General features: G+C 44.1%; 1 protein-coding gene across 1 annotated transcript; it reads right to left on the reverse strand.

Annotated features, from left to right (window-relative positions):
- Positions 1–1,027: 1,027 nt before the first annotated feature.
- nnt (nicotinamide nucleotide transhydrogenase) lies at positions 1,028–25,767 on the reverse strand. Its single transcript, XM_068705797.1, has 22 exons — positions 25,714–25,767; positions 23,672–23,889; positions 20,623–20,852; positions 20,327–20,544; positions 20,009–20,096; positions 19,773–19,861; positions 19,372–19,559; positions 19,130–19,263; positions 18,852–19,043; positions 17,536–17,677; positions 16,413–16,574; positions 14,065–14,175; positions 11,994–12,139; positions 11,639–11,834; positions 10,771–11,004; positions 9,578–9,738; positions 9,131–9,310; positions 8,708–8,867; positions 6,454–6,535; positions 5,199–5,317; positions 4,545–4,660; positions 1,028–3,608 (listed from the first exon to the last, which is right to left on the reverse strand). Exons 2-22 carry the CDS (start codon positions 23,826–23,828, stop codon positions 3,459–3,461), a joined length of 3,255 nt encoding a protein of 1,084 aa, XP_068561898.1. The 5' UTR covers positions 23,829–23,889; positions 25,714–25,767; the 3' UTR covers positions 1,028–3,458.
- Between the last annotated feature and the right edge of the window lie 242 nt (positions 25,768–26,009).

Genomic DNA, 26,009 nt, shown 5'->3' on the forward strand with positions numbered 1-26,009 from the left:
GCGCTTATCAGGCCGTGGATCTCTCACACACACACACACACACACACACACACGACCTGTATCACTATCGCTGCATCTGGCCTCTGCTGTGGGAGTGACAGTCCTCTTTAGATCTCCTGCAGTCTGGGAGCAGATAACAGCCTGTCTGAGTGCTACTTGTTACAGGATGAAGCCACCCTCATCGCGCACACATGCGATCCCCATCTTCACGGATCTAATCTCCTCTATATCTGTGCGCACCACTCCCCTCCTAAGTGCCTCCAGTTCACTCTCCGCTGATGAATAGCAATCAAGTGCCGCTTGTAGGTGAAAATGTCACACAAACTGATATTTACATTTCAGACATTATCACAACCCTCATGACGGACTCATGCGATCCCACTCTGTTGCACCGGGACCCTTTGAGGTTTCCTAACCAGAGTGTGAGTCTTCTCCCCCTTCATCCCTCAGGAGCTATTGTGTTAATCTCTGAATAGAAGAAACGCTCTTTGCATGACACCAGTGGAAGGACGATAAAAATAAACCTACTGTCTAGCTGCTTTTCAATGGCTTAATGTGAAGCTTTTTAATTTAATTTAGTATCATTTTGAAGAAAATGCAGTTGTACTGTTATCTTGAGCTCCTCAGAGTGTCAGTGCACCAACACTGACACTCTGAGGAGGAAACATCAGCAGCTATCTTTTCTATTTTTCCTTTCTACAGTTGAGATAATTGTAGTCTTTCTGGCCAATGCACCTGCAGTTTTAACAACTGTCTTTTAAACCTCAATCATCAAAGTGCTGATTGCCAGATTTTGATAAAGCTAAAATTCTGTTTACATTATTTGGTGCACCCTCTGTAAAGCATGCCTACAAGTGTGGATACAACTCTTTCCCCTCAATGACCCTTCATCCAGGTAGAACAAATGTTTGCGTTTTCAAAAGGTAGCATTCCCATCAAAGCTGTGGCAGACCGCAGGGAAAACCTTGCAGATCAACTTGTTCTCGTTAAGAGTGCGTCAGGGAAAGAACGACAGCCTCAGGCAACATCTAGTGTAAATACAGGTTTATTAGGGATGAAGTTGTTCCATGATAAACAAAAGGGGAAAAACATTCACAGTACATTTCATCTCCCTTACACGGTGCATGGAAACATTGTACAACCTCAAAACCCCATTGTTGCTCTGCACAAATATGGTGCCTCTTTACAAAAATACTTCCTTTAGAAGACAATACCGGTAAGGGTATAAGGGGCACGTTGGCAAAACTAGTAATATTCTCTTCCTCCATGAATTTGATTAATACCTCAAAAATGGCAACGAGCTACAACAAATATTAAGCAAAATCTCAATTTAATAGTCCCTAAAGAATGCATTTGTGTAAAATGACCTGGAAGATGATGAGACGCTAATGACATCTGCAGCTCTACACTTGCACAACAGTAAACTATCCAGCCGGAAGCTGAGGTCTGATGGTTAAAAACACAAAACAGGAAGCAACTGGTCAAGGTCAGCATACATGAGAGCCGACTGGTTGAATTCAGGCGTGTGGATGGAAAGTGACTGGTCCAGACATCCTGCGGTAGGTTTAGTCAAACGTGATTGGTCAGATCAGGGTCCTCTGTAGAGTGATTGGTCTTTTTAAGGAGAGGTAGGATAGTTGTCATGGTCAATGTATCAGGGTCCCAGGATGAAACTATAACAACTTCTTACAGCACGTGAAATGACTGCTGACCTGTCACCTAATGACATATTGTTCTTCAAACATCTCACCAATTCATCTACTGTATCATTAACCATCACAAGTGTGAGACGTGATAAAAAGGATTGCAGCGAACCAACCGTGTTTAAAAATCAGAACGTTCATGGAGCACGTTTCTGGTGTTTATCGTTATGAGTTAGTTAGGGTTAGAGGCGGAGCTACTGACATCTTGTCAGTGATCTTCATGTTTGTGCCGTAGATTCTATCCAGATTGAGAGTAAAAGGGGACATTTTGGCACAAGTATATGTTTATGGAAAATGAAAAAAAAGGACAATTTCAATTTAGAAATGCTTAATAACAATGTTGAACAATCCATGTGTTCTGAAATGTAGCAAAGCATTGACTGAATCAAGTGCAATGTTGCTGTAGACCCTTAGCACAGCAGTCAGGTTAACATCTGGCCCTAGTTTACAAACGGTGATCCTTCATTTCCCGCTAGAAAGATAATGAGGACACACATATCGGAGTGGATGGAGCCACATACACTTCAAACAAAACACCACCCTTCACCGTCAAGGCCAAAGGCTGGCATCACATGTACTGTAACATCAGAACCACACGGGACGATGTGATGGACCCGGTTCACAAACATCACTGAATCCAGTCAGCTACCAGAGATCCAGAGAGTGTTTGTTTGGTACCGTCTCTCCCAGCATCACATCACTTCTGTGGAGTCCTACTTCAAAAGGCCCGATCCATTTGGTTTATTGCATTAAATGCTCGATAGAAGCGGCTCTTTAATCTTTCTGGATCCGTGTGCGATTGCTGCTCTAGAAGCAATAGGTGGAGACACAAGTAAGTGAAAAGAAAAAAAGCAAGCGGCATGACTGGATTCCCATCACTGGCTATGGCTTCTAAAACGTGATTTTCTCGGTTTATGATAATTATTGGACCGAATACAAAAATCTTTTAGCACCGTATAAAACTGGAACTGAAAGAACTTTACAAAAATGTTGCACTATTCTGCTTTTTTTCTTTTTACTTGCCCGGGGAAAAAAAAAAAGTGAGATATTAATCTTTCAGCAAATAGACCTGATAGATCTGTATATAAAGGGAACACCAAATTGCCTCACGATAAAAAAAGAAAGTTGGATAAAATGTGGGAGAACAGTTAACAGTGTGGAAAAACATTGGTGCTCAACTCTCTCACACCTTTCTTTAGGGTTTCACCTTCATATCTCTGCTGCTGTTCCTTTTTAAATTACAATTCATCTAAAAGGTTTCAATCAACTATTGACTATTTCCTAAAACATCATAACAGTGAAATTGAACTTGTCTGCATCTACATTTCTGATTGTTGTTGTACATTAATATAGGCGCCTATAATGAGGAAGACATTGCCGGTTGCTCCCTAGATTACACAAACCACATGCAAATGGTTAACGCATCCTTCCCTTAATATCTAGAAATAAAAGTCGTGCCTGTAAATCTGTCTCCGAGTACATTAGTACTTAGTGGAGGCACCAATAAAAAATAACTACAATATCTGCATCGCTCGGCTCCTGTTGTACGAGCCGGTTTCATCTTTCAGCAAACAATTTCTTTTATTCCTAGATGATAGGAAGGGTGAGCCAATAACTTTGAAATCATCTTTGCTCAATTGGCTGAGTCGCAACAGGACAAAGATCATGTTAATGTGGCGATATTTTTTTTGGAAAAACATTGACTCATCGTGTCCCACCCTCCTCGCTCCATGTGCGCTCACAGAGGGGTCCTCCTCACTGGCTCTCCGACTCGCGGACCTTGGCTTGCAGGGCGTCACAAGTCTTCTTGGCGTCTCCGAGCAACATTGCAGTGTTGGGCTTGTAGAAGATGGGGTTGTCAACAGCTGCGTATCCCACGCCCAGCGAACGCTTCATCACAACCACCTAGAGCGGGACGAGATACGGGCGCTCGTTAGCCTCCATGTGGACGATCAGATGTGAAGTATTTGAAAAGAATTTCTAGGGGGAGCCAGTTTCAAAACTATGCCAACTTCTCTAAAGAAAAAAAGCTGAAATTCCCCCCGATCATTGGGCCTCTGTCCAGTTAGCTTAGATCTAGAGATAGCGCTGGGCTGTTTGCAATTTAAAAAGTCACTCACAGCTGCTGTATTAACATATTCAACAATATTGTTTTCATTAAAAACACTGCTCGTCAATCAGTAGAACTGATTCAATTATAACCTGAACGTTTGGTTTGGACAACATTAATTCAATGAAGATGCATCCGACTTTAACATGTGTAAAAGTATGTAAATGTTTGTCAGTGTGGTTTGCACATGACTCATGCATGAGCACTTATGAACGACCATTCAAAAGCATTCGTGTGATTTCTCTGAAAACCCATTTTTCTTTTTCTTTGTGCGTCTTTATCGGTGCACCTGTATGCGTGTCTCTGTGTGCGTCCATATTAGCGTGTGGGGTTAAAGTGGAATGTCCACTTTGATTTCCCCAGAGGAGAGTGTGTGGAAACGAGTGGGAGCGCTGTATAAATCCCAGATCTCGGATCGGTGCCAGTGGGATGCTCCGAATGTCGTCATTCCACAGCGACAGAGTCACCACTAATGGGATCAGCATGGGACCGCACCTGGAACTGTAACAGTCTGCCTCTATGTACGTGAGCCCTGAGTGTGTGTGTGTGTGTGTGTGTGTGTGTGTGTGTGTGTGTGTGTTTTCAAATGGGAGGCCCCTCTATGGGTGTAGACTCCAACATTCAGTTGTGGCGGTAAAAAGCAGTCCAGTTGTCGTAAAATCCAGTCGTCTTTATCTTTTTGGGCTTCAGGGTAACCTCATTATCACACATGCATGGACCAGATGTCTCACCTGCTTCGACTTCCAGACCTCCAGCACAGGCATACCCGCAATGATAGAGTTGGGATCTTCCTGGGAGGCCGAGTTGACTGTGTCATTGGCACCGATCACCAGGACCAGGTCCGTTTCTGATTGGTCACCCAACAAATTAAAAGAAATTAGGAAACATATCTCAATCCTTTTATCTTGTGTTTACTGGATTCATTTGTCCCGGCCTGTGTCTCCATGACGATATATCTTTTCCAATCTTTCGCTTCTCAACTAAAGTTAACAAGTTGTATCGCTGTAGTCTAGCTGTCACTCTGAAATATTTGTTACCTCCTAATTTCCCATAAAACCACTACTTGTCATTTTGATATGTGAACAAACGAGATAAACATCTCGATGTCTTTGCTTCCAGTCTTTAAAGTGAGCCAATAGTCTCCTGGCTGCAGCTTCATATTTAGCATAAACACATGAGAGTAATACGAATCTGCTCATTAAACTCTCGGCAAGAAAACGAATAAATCTATTTCTCCAAATGGGAAACAAGACATTTAACTACATACTTTCTGTGGCCTTCTCCCTCTAAAAAGCTGCAACAAAATGAAAACATGTTGGGTCACAATCATTCTAGATGAGTCACTTAAGTAATTCATGGCAGGTACAGCAAGGACGAGATCTTACCAGCAAAGTCTTCATTAATCTCCTCCATCTCCAGGACGATATCGTACGGGACACCAGCTTCAGCCAGCAGCACGTTGAGCTGACCTGGCATACGGCCGGCCACGGGGTGGATACCAAACCTGTGAAAACAAAATGGAACGAGTCCTTTAAAAGGTTCTGTACAAGAGGAGGAGAGAGACGTTTGTGATTATAGTCTGGTTACACACACTTCCCATTGTAATCCTCCACTATGTGTTATTAGTCGAGTGTGTACGGATATGTGTGACTGGGTATACATAGCTCTCAAACTCAATTAGCCATGTCATGTAATCAGGGTACTAGATGAACACCAGCCACTGAATTCCGGTGTCTCGGAGATTTATTTTCAGTTTTCTTTGGGGCGAGTTTTGGGCAGATTCAGGGTGCAGTTGGCCGACGTTTCTGGGATCATGGCTGCCGATTGAAAAGTCATTTTCTGCCGTTCAGACTACATGTATTAGGGGACAGTGGGAAGACGCACAGGTTAGGGTTTTGCAGAAAGAAGAAGCGAAAGCGTGCTGCGCTTCCAGACTTCATGGTGTCAATATTCTGCCGTGTAAAAGGAATAAAATGGCCGATGGTTCTTCCAGACAGAGGGAGAGGTGTAGCAGGATTACACAGGCAGGTACGAGTAGCAAGAAGATAATATTTCATGAGAACGCATTTGAATACAGAACAGAGAAAAGTAGGAGAGGAGGAGTAAGACATCAGGGCAAAGGCTTGTTTTGTGACCACCCACTTTCCACTAATCAACTACAAATGCTCTAAGTAGCAGCAGCTGCAGCAGCCAGGATCAAACAACTGAGGCAGGACAATTACACATGCTGTACCTTGTCCTTCCTCTCCTTTCTTTCACGTTTCCTTTTCCTCATTCCTTCTTCGCACACAGGTCTCCTCCTATCTGTCCTGCCCCATCTTCTTGTCATCAAGCTCAAAACCACAACTCTTCTTTCATGTCCTCCGCGGCTCACTTTACATCTTGTGTCGGGTCAAATTGTTTGACTTTAATTCCTTGCGTCCTCAATCCACATGTACATCTATACCGTTTCTATCCACCTCCGTCTATATTCACCTAGCGATCGATCTGTATAAAGCACAGGTGACTGATTAGGAACACGTCTCGCACTACTTCTGTTTTGTTGGCCTTAGATACTATAGTTACTGGAGTTTCTTCTTTCGATGGATTCAATAAACGTACATTTAATGTGTCGATGAGTTGGTTTAATCACTCCTTTACCTGACTTTCTTGCCAGCATCTTTAAGCATCTTCACCAACTCAGCAATGGGGTACTGGGCCTTTGCAGCGCAGAGTCCATAACCTGAAAGACAGTTTGAAACGACAACAGGAAACAATTAGCCCGTATTAAAGCTTAGGATGGACGACCTCTCCAAGACAGATACGTTCTCAGATCTTCTTATGACAGAATATGTATATGTTTTTTTCACTCCTTTGCAGCCCTAGTATCCACTAACCTTCACCAACCAAAAAAATAAGGTAAAATGCTCAACAGCACAGAGTGAGCATATCTAATAATTAAAGTCCCTTTAACCCAGAGTTAACACGCTAATGATGTTAGCATGTTAACTGATCGGTTGAATGATAGATAAGACTAAAAAGTACTTCACAAATAGATACGTATTTCAATTAACCATTTCCTATAACTGTGATACTCATAAATCATGTACCTAATATTAAACATTCGGATCATATACTGATATATAATCAGGTTACTTGCCTTCTAGTAGAGAGCTGGCATTGATTTCTACACACAGTATGTGGGTTTTTTTCTCTGAACCTCAGACTTCTTCGTGTTTAATATTGCTGTTGTGTGGGGCTTGATTTTTATCACACACACACACACACACACACACACACACACACACACACACACACACACACGTCAAAACGGTCCAGTGGTGTTTACTAGCCTTGTCACAACAAGCAGTCAGGAGCTTGTCTTGTTACATCACACCAGTCAAACTGACAAGCTTTCAAATTCAGCATAAAGAAAGGGGGGGGGGGCGTGATTGACTGTATGCAGACCAGCTCAACAACTTAATGGTTCTGTTCTCTCCATCACAGTTCTTCTTTCATTCCTTCTCTGTGGGGTTCCTCCTATAAGAGAAACAAGTGGACCCGGGCCATGCGGAGATGGGCCAGACGAAGCCCGGGAAACACTTATGTTTATCAGGCAGTTTCCACAGATGTCAATCAGGCAGAGTGACTGTGACGGCTCCCATTAGAGAGACCGGTCGAAGGGGAAACAAGGGGTCCGACTGAAGGCCGGCACCGGGTCACACTACGAGCTGGTTAATCACTACAAAAAGGTAGAGAAGGATTACTCTGACTGAAGCTACTTTGACACTTTCTATGACGATCGTTTATTTCACTTATTCTAATCCTGATATTTCACTGGTTTATGTCTCCAAAGAAATGTCTGGCATTGTGTTATTCGTCTCGTCTCGAATCGTTTGTAGACCATTTTGAGAAAAGGCTACCAAAAAAATATTTTTTTTTAATATCCGCTCCTTCATTTCTCCCCAAAAAAAAAAAGTCTCTGGCCTGCTTTTTGTTTTCAGCTGTCAGACACGTTTCTCTTCATCATCCATTAGTCTCAACAGAGTAAAGTAAAGATGGTTTGGTTTAATCTCTATTGGATGCTGCTACACGGATCACTTATCTTCCACTTCTCAACCATGTGACCACTTTAATTCTTGTAAATTGCCAGAGTTTCCTCTGAAGTTATTTTGTGTATATAGGAACTCAGCAGTGTGACTGGAATCACCAATTTGCAGGCTGGATGCCTTTAGTCTGTGTTTACATGGACCAACGTGAGTAAAACAACTCAACAGTCTGGGGAGGGGAGTGAGAGATCACCGGGCCGAGCAGCACCGAGGACCATCGCAACAGTTCAAGTGGGAGGTTCAGACGCGTAATCATGATGGAATATTGAAAACACATGAAACGGAGAAAAGCATGTACCTGGAACAAAGGGCGGACCCCGAGTCTAACCCCGAAAAAAGAACTAGAAGCCAATCTTGAACATAGTGCGTGAGTTGTCAACACACACACACACACACACACACACACACACACACACACACACACACACACACACACACACACACACACACACACACACATATATATGCTGCACTGTAGAATGTCTATTTACCTGGGAGTGACGACCACACAGAAACCTTGTGTGTGTGTGTGTGTGTGTGTGTGTGTGTGTGTGTGTGGCCACTCTGCCATGACTTGTCAATTAGCCTAGCCAAATGGTGATGTAACATGGGTCAAGAAAAGGTTAAATAAACAGAACACACACTTCGCTAATGCTGGAAAAAAAAAAAAAGAGAAAAAGAAAGTGACTGGCAAAGTCAAAGTACCATGTTTTTCCACTCACGTACAAGACCCTCTGAAGTGTGTGTGTGTGTGTGTGTGTGTGTGTGTGGGGTTGCGTGTACTTGTGTGAGTGTGTGTGTCGTACCCGGAGTGATGATTATGCTCTGGGCGTCTTTAATCATTTCGACGGTCTGGTCCACGTTGACCTCGGTGTGTGTCCCGGTGATCTCCATGGGTTTCCCTGTACCGGTGGAAGACGTGCCGTAGCCTCCCAAGATCACGTTAGCCAGTGAACGATTCATAGCCTGAGAAAGAGGTTTTGCAATTAATTACATTACCTTAACTTTATTGACTGTGTACAGCAAAACACAGCCATCAGAGGACATTTGAAAGGGAGGTTTCCTCAAAGAACACACATTTAAGACCTGAGATTTGTTATTTACAAGAAGGACTCGACTGCGGTAAAGTTAGAGTCCCTCCTGGTGGAGAGGAGAGGAACAGCAGCGTTGCCGAGACTCAAGGCAGCAGCTCTACGATGCAGGTTTTTAATAAGGTTGGCTCCACTCACCACACACATGATATACGACAGAATGGCTCCAGACGACCCAATGAGAGCTCCGACGATGGTCAGCAGGTTGTTGTTGAGCAGGAAGCCCTCGGCGCACAGGGCCCAGCCCGAGTAACTGTTCAGTACGGTGATCACCACCGGCATGTCAGCGCCTCCAATAGCTGCCGTCAAGGTCACACCCTGAAGGAGAGAAGAGGAAGAGCGCAGGAGAGGAGGTTCATCCACGGCTGGAATCAGATTAGCTCTTTAACACAGTGAACAGCAGCAGATGTGATGATCGGCTATAAAGAGGAAAAGTGATCCCTCCATAACAATTAGATGCACTTCGAGTGCAAAAACGGACCCTGGAGAAACGCACGCACGCACACACGCACACGCACACACACACACACACACACACACACGCACGCACACACGCACACACACACACACACACACACACCGTACCATGACAGCGGAGAGAGCAGACACAGATCCGAGGCAGGTGATGCCTGTGGTGTAACTGGGATCCAGCATGTAGGGAATCATCCCACCAACACACGCTGCCATGAGAGTGGCGTTCAGAGCATGACGACCAGGGAGTGCCAGGGGAGCGCTGCTCAGAACACCTGCATGGAGAGAAGAGGATTTTAAATAAAACACCGCTAACAACTGTCCATGAACACTTGTGTTTATTTATCAATCAGCTGTAACCGTAGTCTTAAAAAGGCACGAGTCAAAACAGCAGAAAGAGGCTTTAACAGCAGCACCACTTGAGACTTGTCATTAACTGAATGTCATGTTCCTGCATAATTTGCCCTCATGAAACACTCAGACATTACAGAGCGGCTGCTGGGACCGGTGGCAGCGCATGAACCCCATGAACTCTTTTTTTCTCTCTTTCCACTTCACAGCATACAGTATGAAGAGTCAGACCTGATAACTACAGTTCAGGCCAAGCTGACATAAAAATAAATAAAATAAAAATACTATTAATCCTGTTGAGTGAAGTTCATTCACATCGACAATCGCAATATGTTCCTTTTATCAGCGCTAGACAGCTTTACGAGTCACTTTTGACCCAACAATTGGACTGAATGTGGATTTTTGATCCATGATAAAATCCCATGTCGTCCCATCCCTACTTCTATTACCCCTAAATATTAAAGTGCAATAAAATGTACAGCTCACCTAACTGGTGGTTATGGACCAGATGAAGAATCAAACGAGTAAACTAAGTTAACAATTTATCAGGTCATGAAATAACTAAGCTGTTGCAAACATAAAATGAAATACTAAGTGATAATTCATGAAATCATAAGGATGTGTAAGACTCAAAAACACAAATATAACAAAAATAATTTGTTTTTGGTAGCCAATACTAATATAATCGTCTATAAAAGGTTCTTCCAACTTGTATAATGTAAAGTAACTCTTTTAAAGAGTCAAGTCCCAAACATACAGGCTGACGGTTCAGGTTCACCTGTGTCAAAATCTGTACTTCTAAATACAAAAAAAAAGCCTTAATGTAGGTTCTGTCTGTGCATTAGCATACTGGAAATGTAAATGTTTGCTCTGCGAGGAACATTAAGCACCCACCCACACCCACACACACACACACACACACACACACACACACACACACACACACACACACACACCTTGCAGTTTGCCGTATGCAACCAAAGAGCCGCTGAAAGTGATCCCGCCGATGTAAGTGCCGAGGTACGCGACTATCTTGGTGAGGTTGGCGGCGGGGTCTGTGGCGAAGTGGGGGTACTCGATCATGTATTCAGCCACACAGGTGAGCACGGCAGCCAGGCCCACCAAGCTGTGGAAGGCAGCCACCAGCTGGGGCAGGTCGGTGATCTGGATCTTCTTAGCGATGGCCAAGCCTTAAGGGGGGGGGGAGAGATACAAAAGAGATAACAAATAAATACAGTGCAGTGGCCCTGAAAGACCCACACGCTAATAACATGCAAATCAGAAGCACGTGCGCGCGCACACACACACACACACACACACACACACAAGAGGACTGCTGGGAAGTGGGTCCATCTGAGGAACCAGGTGTTGCTGATGAGGCCTGTTCGGGGAAATTCCATGTTTGTGAGCGGGTCTACGCTGTGTGTGTGTGTGTGTGTGTGTGTGTGTGTGTGTGTGTGTGTGTGTGTAGTTTAGTCTAGTATACGCTTCGTTACTGGAACGATTAGCATTTAAATGATCAAACTGTCCTGAATGAGCGAGAACAAGTGAGTAATACCTGCTGCTGACCATTTCGACAGACCCCCCCCCCCCCTCTGAGTCTGGTGGGGAGTTAGTCATGTTGTGTTTGATGTTGCGCTCTGCACACCTGCAGCTTAATCTGGCCAGGCTTGCAATACATGCACACACACACACACACACACACACACACACACACACACACACACACACAAACAATGCAAAACCAATTTACACCGATTTGCTGAAACACCATTCTGTAAGTCTGCTTTCTCCTCCTTGTGACTTAAATACACACTGACTCACCAGTAGTGCCACCTACAGCCATGGCTGCACTCATCTGTGCCATGAGCTCAGGACTCGGTTTGAGGGCACCCAGAGTGGCAATGATCCCGCCCGCGACTCCCATCATACCCAAAGCGTTACCCAGACGGGCCGTTTTCTGGTTGGAAAGGCCGGCCAGGGCCCCGACACAGCACAGACCCGAGCCCAGGTACATCATCTGGTTACAGAACGAGGCAGAGAATGGACAATAGTGGGATTATAGACAACGATTGAGGGTCCACAGGATGAGATGTTAGGCCAAGTGATTTACTTGGAAGGGCCTGTACCACATCTGGGAAAACACAGGGGACATGGCATTTCAAACATCCTCTCGCACCTGTTCAATGTTGTATCCAGACTGCAGAGCGGCAGCGTAGCCGCCGATAAAGACTCCACCGGGGAGCAGGTAAAGGTAGTTGTGCTCTGGAGGATCAGTGGGACGCTTGAACATGTCCAACATCTTCTTAGTCACCAGGAAACCACCTGGGTGAAGAGACAGAGGAAATGAGTACTTACAATGGCAGTAAAATAGGTTTAAAATCCAAAAGAAATATGAGCAGTAAAGTGAATAAAACACAGTGTAAGAGGTGATGATGCAGGGATGTAAAGGCAAGGAGTTAAAGGCACCTGAAGAACATCTATTTTTAGACAACAGGTGTTTCAGTCAAAAGCTGAAAAGTGTTGCCAAGCCTAATAACCAATGTTATGAATTTAATGAGTCTACTTTATGTCAGTGTAAATATTTCAAGTAGAAAACCTCAAAAACGTCAAACCGGGACCAGACGGTGTCTCACTGCTTTACAGGAGGAGATCACATTTCTGTGTGTCTCTCTTTCCCCCCTGGCATTATTGCACACACACACACACACACACACACACACACACACACACACACACACACACACACACACACACACACACACACACACACACACACACACACACACACACACACAAAAGGTGAATCACGTTTCTTACCAGTTCATGTAAATTCAGTCGTAGTCCTGGTTAAAAGTGTAACAGAATCGGACTAATATTATTGCTGACCAATCTGTGTCAATATATTAAGATGGAGGAATGTTCATGTATTTTAACAACGCAAAGCCAGCATCTACTGGTTTCTCTTGGTAATTTTGTTTTTCAAACCCAGAAGGGGTCTGCTGACACTATATTTAGAAAGCTTCCAAGAATAGAAATGAATCAGCAACACTGGCCAGCATGAGGCCGCTGAGTCCACAGACAGGCTAGCAGCTCTGTGAGGCTCTACTGTACATGCCAGTCACTTCCACATGGTGAGGCATAACGCTTATTAAATAGACACCAGTATGGGATGGGTACTGTGCATCAGCAGTTACCCACATCCCAGGTATCGTTAAAAAGTTGGATTAGAGCATCCCTATATTGACCTGATGATGAAAAAGTCAGAGCATCTTTCAACAACTCAGCTGGTCCGTTTCTACCATGAAGGTGATTATAAGCCATTTATAAATCAGAATTAATGATGAGATTTCGCTCAATGACTGAAATGAGTGGCCTGGAGCAATAACAGGAAAATAAGGAATGCGATATTGCCCGTCGACACTGGGTTTGTGAGGAAAGAGGAACATATTTAGCTGAAGATATTCAACAGGCCGAGGTGTTTTCCATGCATTCCCACATCTTTCAGCTGCGGAGACACAACGGGGAACAAGAAGCTCCGGCCAGGGACCTATTCCTCAAATCAGACTGAAAAATGTCAGGGTATGTTTTACTGGAGCTAAACTTCACTATTGTGCTTTGTCCTATTCCATGGAATGTTTTTTTTCTGTTCCCGGGGGTTTATGGGTAATGCGGTAAACCGCTTAGAAATGTGCGTGTGGAAACAAACCGTGTAGAAGATCACAAATGAAACTAGGTACGTCTATAGAGGCTGTGGTGTTTCAACATGCTCTCGTTGAGGGAAATCTAAAAGACTGATTTAACTCAAGATGGTCTGCATCTCACTCACAAACACTCAGAGGAGCTCGGGTGATTTCAAACAAACGGGCTGAACTGTAAGTTAACTACGTTCATTCGCCCGGTGTGGAGCTGTGAGCTAACTGGAGAAATTAAAACAAATGCATGGCTCAGCCCTGGAGGAACAGGACTAGTAGAGAGTGATGAGTATTATACTGACTCCAGGAACGCCGTCATTATAATGGAAATTATTAAGGGAAATAGCAGGGATGCATGTGTGTGGTCCAGGCCAGAGCCACCGACTCTGGGTCTGAGCAGGTGGGTAAGAGGGCAGCTGCAAAACTTGGTTCGAAAGCATGTTATTGTACAATCAATATAAAACACTTCAATCTTCGGCCTAAGTTTGATATTTTACTGGCTAAAGGTTGCTGTAACTGGCAGCGATCGCTGTGAGGCGTCTACCGGTGACTCACCGGCAATGTTGACCGAGGAGATGAAGGCGGCCAGCACAGCCAGTGTCTCAGCAGTAGTTGTTGGGGTGTAGGCGCCTCCCATCAGGGACAGACCACCCACAGCCGTCAGACCTGCAGAGCAAGGACAGCGAAGTAGTCATGATCCTCCACGTTCATAGTTCGTTATACGGGACAGTGAAACCTTTCGGTGAAGATGTTACAAAAGAAAACAACAAAAGATTAATTCGGTCATAAAAGAGTTCATCCTAACAGCAGCATTGTGTAACAGCTGCAGGAATTCTAGAGTCGTTTCTTAAGCTTGGAATACTTTGTCTGCTTCCCGCATTGGAAAAAGACAGAAATAGAAAGATTTAGAGATTTGAAAACTCCAAAAAAAAAAAAAAAAAAAAAAAAAAAAAAAAAGAGGGAGTGTGTGTTTACCAAAAGAGGCTCAGGAAACCTTGATAACATCAGTCCTGTAATGACTTACAGGCAGTAGGATGCAACACACAGCACCCCAAGAGCCTGCAGTAATTGTGTTTGAGTGTAATTTAGGTTGACTAGCAGGTAGAGTGTGTGTGTGTGTGTGTGTGTGTGTGTGTGTGTGTGTGTGTGTGTGTGTGTATCAAATAAATAGTGTTGGTTAGAATTTTCAAATGAGGCATATATGTGAAGTTTGACCCTCTCTCACGGGTCTCTTTTTGTCATATCGGCTCCTAAACAAAGCAAGTTTCAAATGCTGCCAAACATCATTTCACAACTTCTAGGACAGAAGTTGACAGGCCGACAGAAAACCCTCACTGTTCAGAAAGACACGACAGAAGGAAGCATGCAGCGTTTGTTGGTGAGGAGCATAAGAAGAGGACAGCAGTCACATAATATTAGTCTAAAGGATGATTAAATATGCATCGGACACATCAAAATAAAAGCTGCAGCCTTCTAGATTTGGCACAGTTTATCCAAAACAAGTAGTAGTTACACTATTTGGTAGAGATCAAAGGCAAGTCTGGCTACTAAAACTAACAGATTAGCCAGAAAGAAAGCCAATAGGCATCATACGTATACTGGGTGGGCCAAGGTCGCTGTGACAAACATCAGCTACCAGGCTACAGGCACAGTGTGACAGTGAATCACTGCTCTCAAGTAGATTAAAGCATTTCTATCAGACACCAGATATGAAGAGGTGCCTCAATGAGCCACTGGATACGAGACCAGTGTGAAGAATTCAAGATGACCCACCAGTCCGTCACTACTGGCTGTAACACTATAATCCCCACATGAAGAATATAACTGTCCCTTACTCAAACCCTAAATTCCAATAGGATTCCCTAATGTCTGAGTGATCGTGTGTGTGTGTGTGTGTGTGTGTGTGTGTGTGTGTGTGTGTGTGTGTGTGTCTTTACGATGTCTGGCATAACATCAACAGAGTTATGTTGGTCTCACCGTTTCCATAACCACAGACAGTCAGTGACAGAAATACAAAATAATAATAAAGAAATAAAGTAATGCCAAATATGGATGGAAAATATCTCAACAGGGATAGAAGGAGGGCAGAGAGAGAGAGAGAGAGAGAGAGAGAGAGAGAGAGAGAGAGAGAGAGAGAGAGAGAGAGAGAGAGAGAGAGAGAGAGAGAGAGAGAACAGGAAGACCTTAGAATGAACTCCAACGTGTGAGGATTCATTTCATTTGCCGTCTCATATTCTACTGATATTCAGTGATGACTTATCGATGAAATTTGACAAATAGTACACTTCAGGGAGACAAAACATAGAAAATAAAAGCAAAGAGACCCAGAAGAACAAGTGTGACGCTGTGGAGAGTTGAATGTGAAAACGGTGTATTTGTGTAAGTGATAAAGGAAGTTAAGAACGGTCTCTGCTGAGCTCTCATGTCTGGCTGTGTGTAAACGAGCAATGACTTCCGTGACCCTCAGAGATCAGCGACGGTGTGTTACTTCCTACCCCAGTGTGGGTTTTAAGAGTGATCAAAGCCAGGAGAACACACACATGCACTTACCTCTCTAACCTCTTAACCCCTCTGTGTTGAGCTGCAGCCGACAATCAGGAAACAATCTTCTCAGTTTTTATTTGGACCCAAGAACAGCGTGGCTGCAGAGAAATCGGCTGGACTGATAGGTGGCATGTTTGATCTCACTGCTTGGTCTTCATTTTACGCCAGAATGTGTTTTTGCTTTTTGCACTATGTGTGTTAGAATTATTGCTCTAAAGATTAGCGTGACAGTAACTCTGGCTATAGATTTCGGATCATATTGCTCAGCCCTACCTCGTGCCTGACGCTAGCAGCGGTGTAGAGCTGGAATGCATTATACCGAAAGGTGTTTGTAAAAGACGCAACAAAACACAACCAACCTGAGATGGCGTTGGTGACCGACATGAGCGGCGAGTGCAGAGCAGGAGTGACTCCCCACACCGTGTGGTATCCCACGATGCCAGCCAGACCGAAGGTGGTGACGATCTGAGTGAAGGCGGCGTTGGGAGCTGACAGACCCAGACCCAGCAGGGTGGCGGCACCTGGTCAAAGAAATAAAAAAAAGAGCTACTGTAAAAACTATACACCTACACACACACACACACACACACACACACACACACACACACACACACACACACACACACACACACACACACACACACACACACACACACACACACACACACACACACACACACACACACCAGTATATCTGGGGGAAGATTCTGTTAGAATAATGTGAACATTTTGCTTGACTGCATGAAGCAGAAGGCACTTGACCACCCATGGCGTCCTTATTTCCTGTTACTTCCACAGACAGGTATAATTATCAGTCAAAGAGCAATTTGTCTGGTGGCACGAAACAAACCGCCTGGTGAAGCAAAAAGACGCTCTCCGTCTCCATGGCAGTCAATCTACCGTGATTCAAAATGACTGCGTCACATGACACACTAATAACCAGCATGAAGCAGGTTCCCACTCTCATAATACAAAATAAAAAGAGCAGCTAAAACCAGCAGCTGGGAGTTGGTATTAAGTAGGAAACTACTTGCGCACCTAAACAATGTGTGAACCGCATTAACTGCATGTGGCACACTTAACACAGAGCGCTGTGTGGCACCATGGGAACCACTCACAACAGCACTACTTCAAACACACACTCAGCGGGAGGCTTTTTCTTTTTACAATGCACACTTCCTGACTCTAACAGGGGGGGGTGTGTGTGTGTGTGTGTGTGTGTGTGTGTGTGTGTGTGTGTGTGTGTGTGTGTGTGTGTGTGTGTGTGTGTGTGTGTGTGTGTGTGTCACTTCTCGCCTCCTGTGCACATTCCAGCAGCAACCTAAAAAGCTGATTATTAACCTATGCTTCACCTCAACCTCCCTCAAGACCCAATGTGGACAATTAACAAGAAGTCTTGTAAATGAGCGAAGCTCTCAGACATGGCAGAAATTATATTTCTTAACCAGAAAATCTAAACATTTGGTGTCACGTTTAACCAACCTCCAGTGTACACGCCAGCAGTAGTGAGTGTAGCCTTGAAGGGGGAGATTTGTGGAGCCTTCTCCTTCTCCTGTGTGGGTTTAGGAGGAGCTGCAACGGGCACATTGTTAGGCTGGGGAGCGGGGAACAGGTTCTTTCCGTCCTGGAGGAGACAAGAATTCCCACCGAGAAAAGGTACAATGTGGAAGGGAGAAAGAGAAGGGGGGGGGGGGGGGGGGGGGGGGGGACAAACAGAAGGTTCAATCAATCTTTCCTATGCACCATATTAATGGCTTGGCTTGTAGTTATCTACACTTTATTCCCGGATCTCATCACCTGATGGTGTACAATGTCCTGTGTTGCATTCCTAAATCTCTGAAACATTAGACTACGCTGTCAAGCTCAAAGTAAGCAAACTAATGATCAGTAAGAACAGAAAGTAATATCTGCATTTCAGCCTCGTTTGTGTGATCATCGTATCAGATACGAGTCAAAATACCGACGTTAATCTATTTGTTTGCTCCAAAAAAAAAGGAAAAAAGAACAGCGCTTAGATTGATTACAGCAAAAGTATTCTCCTAAAAAGTGAACAATGATCTATGATTTAAGACATGTAAATGATATGCGTCCGCCAGACTGAAAAACATGGATATTGGACTGAAGTACTGACGTCCACATTCAGGAGATACAGATGTTTTTATTTTTTCTAACATAGAAACTCAAATTTGGTAAATTTCGCAGAACCTTGACCCAGATCTGTACTGATCCCAACATCTTACGGTTGAAACTTGTGCAACATTGTTTCTTAATTACCACACAATTAAAAAAGGGAAGCCTTCTAATGCAAAAGTGAGGAAATGTAATCTGCCCAATATGTAATCAAACGCAGGTAGTAAAGATACACAAATAACAGAAAGGGAATAGACCAGCTGCTCTGGATAGCAATGTGTTTGAAGCTTGAAGGCAACATCATAAGCTCCATTACTTACGTATTACTAACAGGATGGTTGTAACAAGCCAATAGAGGCCAACAACATCGGCAGGCCATTCTTTTTATAGGCTCTTATCAACAAAAGCATTATTAGAGTAGCATGAGCAGATATTATATAACAAATAAAAGCTTGAGATGATGAATGTGGTCACGCATAGACAGACATTTTTAATTGTAATGAACTAACAAGTGTTTAGAGACATTTTTAGGGACAAAGCGTAAGACGAAACGATTGTCTTGTCTTAGGGTGACATCTAGTGACGGTGAAAAGGACCTGCAGGTCATTTTGAATGACTTTATAAACGACTGCATGGATTTTTTTTTTTCTGTGTGTTGCACATCGTACCTGCATGACAACGGATCCCCTGACGACGTGATCGATGGTCCCGTAGTCAAACTCCTCCTTGACATCGAGGTAAAAGTTCTCCTTGTCGGGGCTGAGGAACCGCATCAACTTCGTGATGTTGTTGGAGTACAGAGTGCTGGACTGTGTCGGCAAGCGGCTGGGCAGGTCTGTGTAGCCGATATGGGTCACGCCCTAAAGACAACGATGAATAAATAAAAACTAATTACGAGACCATCAACCAAAGCAACACTTTCCTCTGAGAGAGCGTGCGAGCCGACCTTGTGCACCGACAGCTCTCCAGGTACTGTGGTCTCGATGTTTCCTCCGGCCTCAGCGGCCAAGTCCACCACCACTGACCCGTCCTTCATGCTCTCTATCATGGCTTTGGTGATCAGGATGGGAGCTCGCCTTCCTACAATGTTATAGAGGAAACACGGACATCGAGGCATTACACACCGACCCGAGGAGTGAAATCACATTCTGTGATATTCCATGACCTTTTCATTTGACCTCTGCATACCAGGGATAAGAGCGGTGGTGATGACAATGTCCACCTCCTGACACTGCTTGGCAAACAGCTTCATCTCTGCCTCGATGAACTCCTTCGACATTTCTTTGGCGTAGCCTCCCTGACCCTCTCCTGACTCCTCAACGTTCACCTCCAGCGGCTCTGCGCCCAGAGACTTAAACTGCTCCAAAGCTGCAGCTCTAAGAGAGACAGAGAGGGGGGGAGAGGGGGGGAGAGGGGGGGGGGGTTGTTAGTCAGGTAGAAGGAAAATATCTCTGCTAGACCAGTAATGACTAACATTGTCTGTCCTTAAAACTGCACACATGGACCTCGGGTGAAATTGACAGATTTCTTTGTTAAAACTACGTGAGTCTGTTTGTAATTCTTCAGATTTCAAATCTATCAAAACAAACCTGGTATCAAATCCTCTGACAATGGCTCCCATGGCTCTGGCAGAACCAGCTGAAGCCAATCCAGCCACTCCACCTCCAATGATCAGAACCTATTCACGTACATGACACAGATTGGGTCGGCCAGCACAGAGATTTAGCACGTTAAAACTGGCAGAGACACATTCACACTCACGACAACACATCTATTCTTTGACAATAAGAGAAACTTTGAATGCAGAACCGCTCACACTACACACCTTTGCAGGCGGCACTTTCCCAGCTGCTGTGATTTGTCCAGTGAAAAAGCGACCAAAGTTATTAGCTGCCAACACAACCGCCTTGTACCTGAAACCACGAAGAGCAAAATAAAACAGGAAATGATACGAAACTTCAAGCAATATGGAAAGTATGAACTGCAAGCATTTAACATGTACAATTAGAAATTAAATATCATAACAGACACACATTAAAGTGCAGCATCTCTCTTAAATAGACGATAAAACACATCAGTGAGGCGTTGAAGAGGACGCTCTTCATGAACGCAGGGACCTCCCTTGAAGGCATCATGTACCTACCCTGCGATGTTTGCCATGGAGCTCAGTGCATCGTAGCCCTGGGCGATGGTGACTCTGGGCACCTGGTCCATAGCCACGACGGTGGCCTTCTTCTGGGACAGCATGTCCATCAGCTCGGGGTTCTGAGCCGGGTAGATGAAGCTGAATAAAGTGGCCGCGTCCTTCATCAACTCCACCTCATGGACGCCCAGGTCGGGGTTGAAGATGGGAGCGCGAACCTGGAAGCAGAGCGATTGATTGAAGTAGAACAGGACAAGCTCTGTAGACTAATAGCCGTTATTCTAACTCTCTCCTACCTTAACCAGCACATCAGATGCCAAGACGTCTTTAATGTCTTTAATGGTTGCTCCGGCCTGAGTGTACTGTTCATCGGGGAACTTGGAAGGCTCTCCGGCTCCGGTCTCCACGATGACGTTGAAGCCCTGTTTGATGAGCGCCTGGACCCCAGCGGGGGACAGCGCCACACGACGTTCATTCTGGAAGATTTCTTTGGGCACACCGACTGTGAGCTGTTTGTATGCAATACCTGCAGAGGCAAAGAGAAACAGTACAGGAGACATAAGTGGTCATATTAACCAATTTAATTAAAACATTCAAAAACAGCAGAAAGATACAAACAATACACAGGATACAGTGTTTGCAGCTTTTCACTTTCAAAAGTCGGGGCTCATGGTATAAGACAAAGGAGATATTTAGAAAATGTTTTATTATATAAACATCATAGAGGAAAATACTCTAAAGCTTCAAGGAGAATTTCCTCAGAGTTAAAACCGTGTTTACCATAAATACTGTACTGCATGTGCAACGGCCTTTGAAGGCAGATAGACAAGGTCAGTGTCCAGCAACAACAGTAAGAGTCCACAGCCGTGATGGTGGTGCCCTTTGAGGATTGTAGTCGGTGTGTTAGCGTGCAAACATTAGCTACTTAGCACTGAACCAAAAGTACAGCTGAGACTCATGGGATGTCTTTAGTTTTGCAAGTATAACCAAAAAAAAATCATGGCTGTCTCTACCAAATGTGCCAATTAATTAGATAAATAATCATCACTGGATAACTCTGTCCTGCCTGAGTCAGGGGGACCAAAGCCATTAGGGATTTATCCTCTGGGGAACATGATTAGTGTGCAAAATGTTCAATCAAGACATTACAGTTTTGACCAAATGGTTTAACAGAACAACTTACATTGAAATCTGATTCAACGTGTGTGAGAACACAAGGGAAGCTTATGAAATATATATACAATGAGTATGCCAATGACACTCCTCTATTAATATTTGCAGCCGGTTCACTCAGTGTCTTTTTTAGTGCTCTTATTCAGGTCTAGTGTCTAAGCAGCGGTCAGGTCACATGTGTCGGCTCCTATGGAAAATTCCACTGCAGCTCCTTCCCTCCGTCTCCTTGCCTATAAATAAACACAGGAGTCTCTCACCTGCTGCGGTGACACGTCCTCTAACAACTTCTTTTAGTTTTAGGAAAAAGCTCAACAACACTTTTAAAAAAAAAAGCTATATAACATTTCCATAAACCAAGAGTCACGGCATGCCACTGAACGCATCGTGTGTCTGCCAACAAATGTAACACTCACCTAATAATCAGCTGAAGGTAATAAAGTCACAGAGCTGAGTCTATCATAGCATAAAAATGCAGTTTAGATTAAGTTCAAACTCCAGCAGATTGAATCCACAAAGTACATTTAGGGCCATGGACACACTGTGAAATAACCCAACCCCATCATTCATTTTAACTGGGATAGTGCACACAGAGGGGCACACTTGATCCTCACCACTAACGCACAAGCGGTGACCGGTAAACACCCGGTAAGAGTGAGTGAAAACGGACAGATCGACGCGTCGGCTAACCGAGAGGCATAGTTACTGTATTCATGTCTTAACACTGGTCTCACATCCAAGTCTGCAGTGCTGGCAGGTTTTGAGAGGGCCAGTAACATGACATAGTTCACATCAACGTCTCTACTGTATGTCTATAGGCTCCCTAGAGGTCAGAGCATAAGCACATCTATATGCAGTGTGTGTGTGTGTGTGTGTGTGTCCCTCCTTTACGAGCCTGTAAGCTGATACTTGTGTGTCCAGAATAGACGCTGCCAGCTGTTATTGGCGCTGGCTGAACTGCAGGAATGTCGGCATGAACCAGGTCACAAGCACCCCTCACCAACACTCACCTGCACTCACAGAGAGACATCAGCACACCCATGACCCCAACACACACACACGCACACCTGCAACCAGCTGGTACTGGCTCTCTCTCTCTCTCTCTCTCTCTCTCTCTCACACTCACACTCACACTCACACTCACACACACACACACACACACACACACACACACACACACACACACACACACACACACACACACACACGCTCAATGTGACTTTGGGACTCAGAGCAGATGCAGGTAGCAACATTGACCTCTACAATAAACAAGGGATTGACTTCTTCATAACAATTACTACAAAGAAAGAGTTAAAAAGGAATAACAATGAATGAATGAATGAATGAATGAATGAATGAATAGGGCTCTACTCTATAGCATATTTATATCACGATGACCGACTTGTGTCGCCAGCTGCCGAGGACAGCGGTGAATGAAGCTCACCTCTACAGCTGAATAGTACCATTGATGAGTGAATGAGTGTGTTGCCACCTGCCACAAAGGGACATGAGAATACACACAGCAGGTACAGGTGGTGGTGTTTTCATGCTGCTATCAGTAGTAAAACGTGCTTCTGCAAAGCTCAACAGCTGGGCTACGAGTGTTTTACATGTAGAGTCCAACAGGAAGGAAAGTAAGCCTGGTATCCATGAATGAAACCATCCTTTTTCTGATCTGATGACTTTATGTTTGACGAAGCCACAGTTCCTAATCGTAGACGTAAAACACCAGTAAACCAGAGAGGCAATTAAGGCTGCAACCAACTGTGATTCTAATGATTTTATCTTCTTGATTAATGGTTTAACCATTGCACTATAAAACGCTCTTCACATTTTATCCCAGAGTCCAAAGTGACACTTACCTTCTCCGATTAACAGCCAAAACCCCAAAAGGATTAATTGTACAATAATATAAAACAGACAAAAGCGGCAAATCCTCATAAATGAGAACAAGAAAATGTCATTTTGAATTAAAAAAGATTTAAGGTTAATATATTTTCAAAACAGTTGCCAATCAACTTTCTGTCAATCGACCAATCAATTAATTAAACTAATTATTTCAGCTGTAGGTCCCTCTGCAGTCAATAAATCAAATGTCCACCAACTGACGCAACATACAAAATATTTAAAAACTCAGTTATGTGTTTTTAGTGCCAAACGTGTGTCGCGTCTCACCTGGACTGGCGCACCGTCCGAGAGCTTGATGGGTCCTGAAGAAGCGGAGGCATGACGCTTTGATACCGCCGCCGCCGCTCTGCAGCTTCACGCAGGACACTCCGCTGAACACGGGGGCCGAGCAGCTGGCCGCCACAACACGAAGGAGGCTCGCCATGGTGCACACACACCCGACACTAACCGACAGGAGGAGCTCAACGGGACACACAACACCCCTCCTGAGGAAGAGACAAATCAGACATAAGGGCACCAGAAGACAGAGGGGGGTTGTGGGTAAATAAGAAGAGGATGAAAGTGTGTGTGAAAGAAAGAAGGAACATATGGGTGTGTGACAATATCTATATCCATCAGAAGCAGATCTCAATTAAATTGCAAATACTCATTTGAAAAAGTAGAACTTTAAGTTAAGTTTTACATAAATATATCCTACCCTGTTCCCCTGTAGATCAAACACACACTCATGACCTATGTTTATGCAATAGGTCACACACTTATGACCTATGCTTATGCAATAGGTCACACACTTTCCTACATGCGCTTGGACCCAAATCCAACACACATACTGGACACAGGCATATGAACACTTGTGTCTCATTTCCAAGGACACCGACACATCTGTAAATGAACAAAAATGAAGGACGACCACAGCCTACTGAACGACTCTAAGGCCGGGGACGGCATGAGGGACAGCATGAGGGACACGGCATGAGGGACACAGCATGAGGGACACAGCATGTTTACTTTAAAAGGGAGATAATGGAGCTGGGATCGTGTGGCGGATGTGGTCGGGTTAAACTAGAATAGACTGGCAATGAAGAGTGAAGAGGCCGTTTAAGATAAAAGGTCAAAAACACATCAAGTTAAGGGGGAAAGTTCAAATTAAAATGGATAACAATAAAGAACACAACTCTATTAGATCTCAAACTAGAGCGGAAATTATTTGACAATTATTCGAAATAGCGTAATAATGATTTTGATAATCAATTAGGTCATTTATCAAGGTAAGATGATGTCATTTTGTAGTTTCATTATGTCTAACAAGAGACTCGCTTTTCTCCTTTTGTGTCTTTGCACATTATTATTATTTTCCATTGCGTTTGAGTCAAAGGATCAATACAGCATTGCTTTCAATCAATGTTACAGAACCAATGGGAACAGCATCGGCATGTCAAGAACAAAGTAGGTCGTCTGTTGTGAATGTAGGTTGTCAATTATGTCACGTCAACTATTTTTAGTCATTTAGTCTTACAGGAACTGTTAGAGTGAGTCCAGGCTCAAATTAATTTGTTTTGTCCAACCAACAAATTTACCATCACAGAAAACAAAAACAAAACTCTGCACATCTGTAAAACACGTGTGTTAGTCGATCAGTCCGGATTAACGGGATTGATTTCTCTCAGTACAGCTGCAGCCTGGTGTGTTGTGTTCAGGACTCTTAAATTAAGTCAGGAAAACCAAAGCTACCACGTCATCAAAAAGTATCAAAAATGAGTCACACTAGATTCAGTTCAACATTGTGCTACATCTACAACGTCAGCCCATACAAAGGACGAACACGGAGTCACACTCGGAACCATTGTGGTTTGCTTTGTCCGGATTCCGGATTAAACCCGGGACAGGATGAAGGGCTCTCAGCCTCTAGCTAACGGCTTCTTTGACGTTTATGACCCAATAAATTACACATAAATCAACTGCTTCCACCGGCAACAGCGCCTCACAACTGTGTGTCATCCATACACAACCCGAACGCGTAAATCTGGTGGATGAAACGTGTTTCTGGTGCTCATCGCAGATTCTCTGAGTCTGATGTACACATGATTTGTGTGTCTGCCACTTTCCTCCTTTTGTCTGCAACATTTAGCTGGGGCTGAATGCTAACATAGGCTAGCTAGCTAGCGCTTGTAGCCCGGCAGCTAATACACATGTCTCGCGACGCGTGACTCAAAAAGACACCTGCACGCGCACAGAAATTCAAAAACGAAACAATTGCACGGTGAAGAAAAGTGTGAGTGGGAAGGTTAGCGGCAGACAACTCGACTGACCTTTGCCAATAGTCCTGGCTCTGTGCAGCAGAGGCGAACTGTGTGTCGACCCGGAAGAGGTCTGCTGAAAGCGGCCGATAAAGCAGTTTTATTGGATCATATGAGACGATGCATCAGAGGATATCCGACTACTTTGAATGCTTTAGTCATTCATAGGCCTAATGCTGTTTAAATACTGTTTCACCAACACTTAACCCAACATATTATTAACTGAGAGTAACAGTAAGGTTCATATTTTGCATTATTATCCATAACATTATCAGTTTCAGGTACATTTATGTAGACATTTTGTTTAA

Source organism: Cebidichthys violaceus, unplaced genomic scaffold, assembly GCF_023349555.1.
Source record: "Cebidichthys violaceus isolate CVI_PGR_0920_01 unplaced genomic scaffold, fCebVio1.0.p SCAF_12, whole genome shotgun sequence".
NCBI lineage: Eukaryota > Metazoa > Chordata > Actinopteri > Perciformes > Stichaeidae > Cebidichthys > Cebidichthys violaceus.